Genomic DNA, 2,119 nt, shown 5'->3' with positions numbered 1-2,119 from the left:
GTTGTAACCTTTGTTGGCCATTTCTTTCACGAGTTCCTGATGAATTAAATTCAAAAAGTCTCTCGTCTCCTCAGTCGTCCACTTACATCTGTCTTTGTTGACACCCGCCATGTGTGCAAACAGAGTGGAAATACTGGGCGAAAAGTGACTAAAACTTCTTCTTCTTCATTTTGTGGTGGGTTGCAACCATAAAATAACATACAACTTAATCGCAATTCATTATTTATTTGGCAAATAACGTTTCTATCAGCGTTTAGCGCATAAGCCGTATATCGATCAAGATAAAATCCAATGAGACCAAACGTATTTCCTTTGAATAAATATTCATGAAATTCTATCGAATTTTACTGTTTCCATAAGGCATTTTTCATTCAATATCACTTAATTTGGATAGAAACGTGTGGATGGAAACATAGCTACAGACACATTCATACACTGATGGTAGAGGCTACCATGCAAGGCGTCACCTGCTTGTCAGGAGAGAGGGATAAACATTCACACGTACAGGAGCATTTTAGGGATTAGTATCTTGCCCAAGGACACTTTGACAAGACTTTAGGGACCACAAATCGAACCACCGACCTTCCGATTAGTTGACAGCAGCTTTACTTCCTGAGCCTTTCCAAACCCATACTGTTGGGAACTAAGTACGTACAAGTAAAGGGTTTCTGGTTGAAGTGTATTTCTGCTGTGGACCCAAAAACTGTTCCAGGTTAACTGCACTGTTAGCCTGGTTGACACCTTCTCAGTTGTGACTAAGAGTGGGTCTGGAAAAGGTTCATTCACAGCTTATTTCCAAAGGGGTGTCACCAACGGACGCCGTTCAAATGCCTCTGGGCACAATTGGATAGACCTTAACCCAGTCAGAGCGATGAAGGAGAGGACGTATGCAAAGCAACGGAAAAACATCTTGACCAGCGAGCATGTTGCAGAGCTATCGTCATTGTGTAAAGCCCAGTTCAGCGGTTGTGACTGGTGCCTTTATTTGGAAAAATTAGAAGTGGGCTTGAACGGGCTTCTTGGCCAGACGGACTTGCAGAGCAAATCTCAAATTTTCTGGAAGTCCGTCAGGGTTTTCTGGGCCAACAGCACTGTGGCTAATTCTGTAAAAATGTGGAAGGACTTTTACCTGGCAAAGTCGAGGTCCGCTTCCCTGGACATGGTGATGTTGGTGAGGTTCTGTTGGAGGACAAAGATGTTCCTGCACATCTTTTTGATACCAGATTCGCTGATCCTCTTAAAGTACTGGGCCCCATTGATTAGAATACAGGAGATCAGATGACCCAGACCTAGTGAGAGGGAAGATGAGCAGCACAGAGAAGAATCACAGGATGGAGAAGGGCGTAACAGGAGAAGCAGAAGGGAATAGAAAGGGTAAAGAGTCTTCTGTCAACATTTTAGTATTGGACTCAGGTACTAAACTATCTCTGTGAATCCAAATGCATTCCTGCTTTAAAAAAACAAGGTTAACAGTATTTTTTAAGGCTGCTGTGCTGACCTTCAAATATGTACTGGAACTTGTGCTGCTGCAGGGCGGCTCCCATGGCCTCCTCTATAGCTGAGATGTCCTTGTTCAGTTTGACCACCAGTGGGTCGTAGTCCATGCTCTCCACATTAGCCACAATAGCATAATTGCCTTGCTTAGTCAGGGGGATCAGGTAATGGAAACAATGCACCCTGCATTAAGACATAGAAGGATAGGGAAATTGAAGAATGGAAATGAGAAAGTGGAAAATTAGATGTCTGACTTTGTTCTCTTTCCATTTCAGATCTTATCATACACACACCCCCTTACAGTTCCCTGTTGATATGTTGAAATCAACTATGACAGAGTTTTAAAAGCATTAATGAGGGGGAAACACTCAGAGGTGAGGCTGTATGTGAGGTAATTATTCTCTCTCCTTAGTGTTTAATATAGTTAGAATGTAGACTTTAGACGGCACTGAGTGCTCTCTCTTCTCAAGACCCACTTACCTACTCAAACATCTATAATTTAGAAAGAAATTATTACTATATCCACTTATTTGTTCTACCACTACATCACTGCTGGATACTATTTAGCCAAGAGATGTGATTAGTTAGGGGCAATCTGTAGAGAACAGTGCTGAATACAGTATGT

At 42.2% G+C, this 2,119-nt stretch overlaps 1 protein-coding gene across 2 annotated transcripts in view; it reads right to left on the bottom strand.

Annotated features, from left to right (window-relative positions):
* The window catches only part of exoc4 (exocyst complex component 4), a 122,606-nt gene that overhangs the window by 14,915 nt on the left and 105,572 nt on the right, over positions 1 to 2,119 (bottom strand). For both annotated transcript variants that reach the window (XR_004327697.1, XM_032504985.1), the window contains exons 18-19: positions 1,499 to 1,677; positions 1,130 to 1,289 (exon numbers count right to left, since the gene is read on the bottom strand). Coding sequence is in view for 1 of the 2 variants with exons in the window: in XM_032504985.1 (XP_032360876.1) it covers positions 1,130 to 1,289; positions 1,499 to 1,677 (339 nt within the window). In the remaining variant the exon portion in view is untranslated. The remainder of the gene's footprint in view (positions 1 to 1,129; positions 1,290 to 1,498; positions 1,678 to 2,119) is intronic.

This window comes from Etheostoma spectabile, chromosome 23 (genome assembly GCF_008692095.1).
Source record: "Etheostoma spectabile isolate EspeVRDwgs_2016 chromosome 23, UIUC_Espe_1.0, whole genome shotgun sequence".
Taxonomy (NCBI): Eukaryota; Metazoa; Chordata; class Actinopteri; order Perciformes; family Percidae; genus Etheostoma; species Etheostoma spectabile.
The sequence above is the reverse complement of the archived record's forward strand: the minus strand, read 5'-3'. Positions and strand labels throughout refer to the sequence as shown.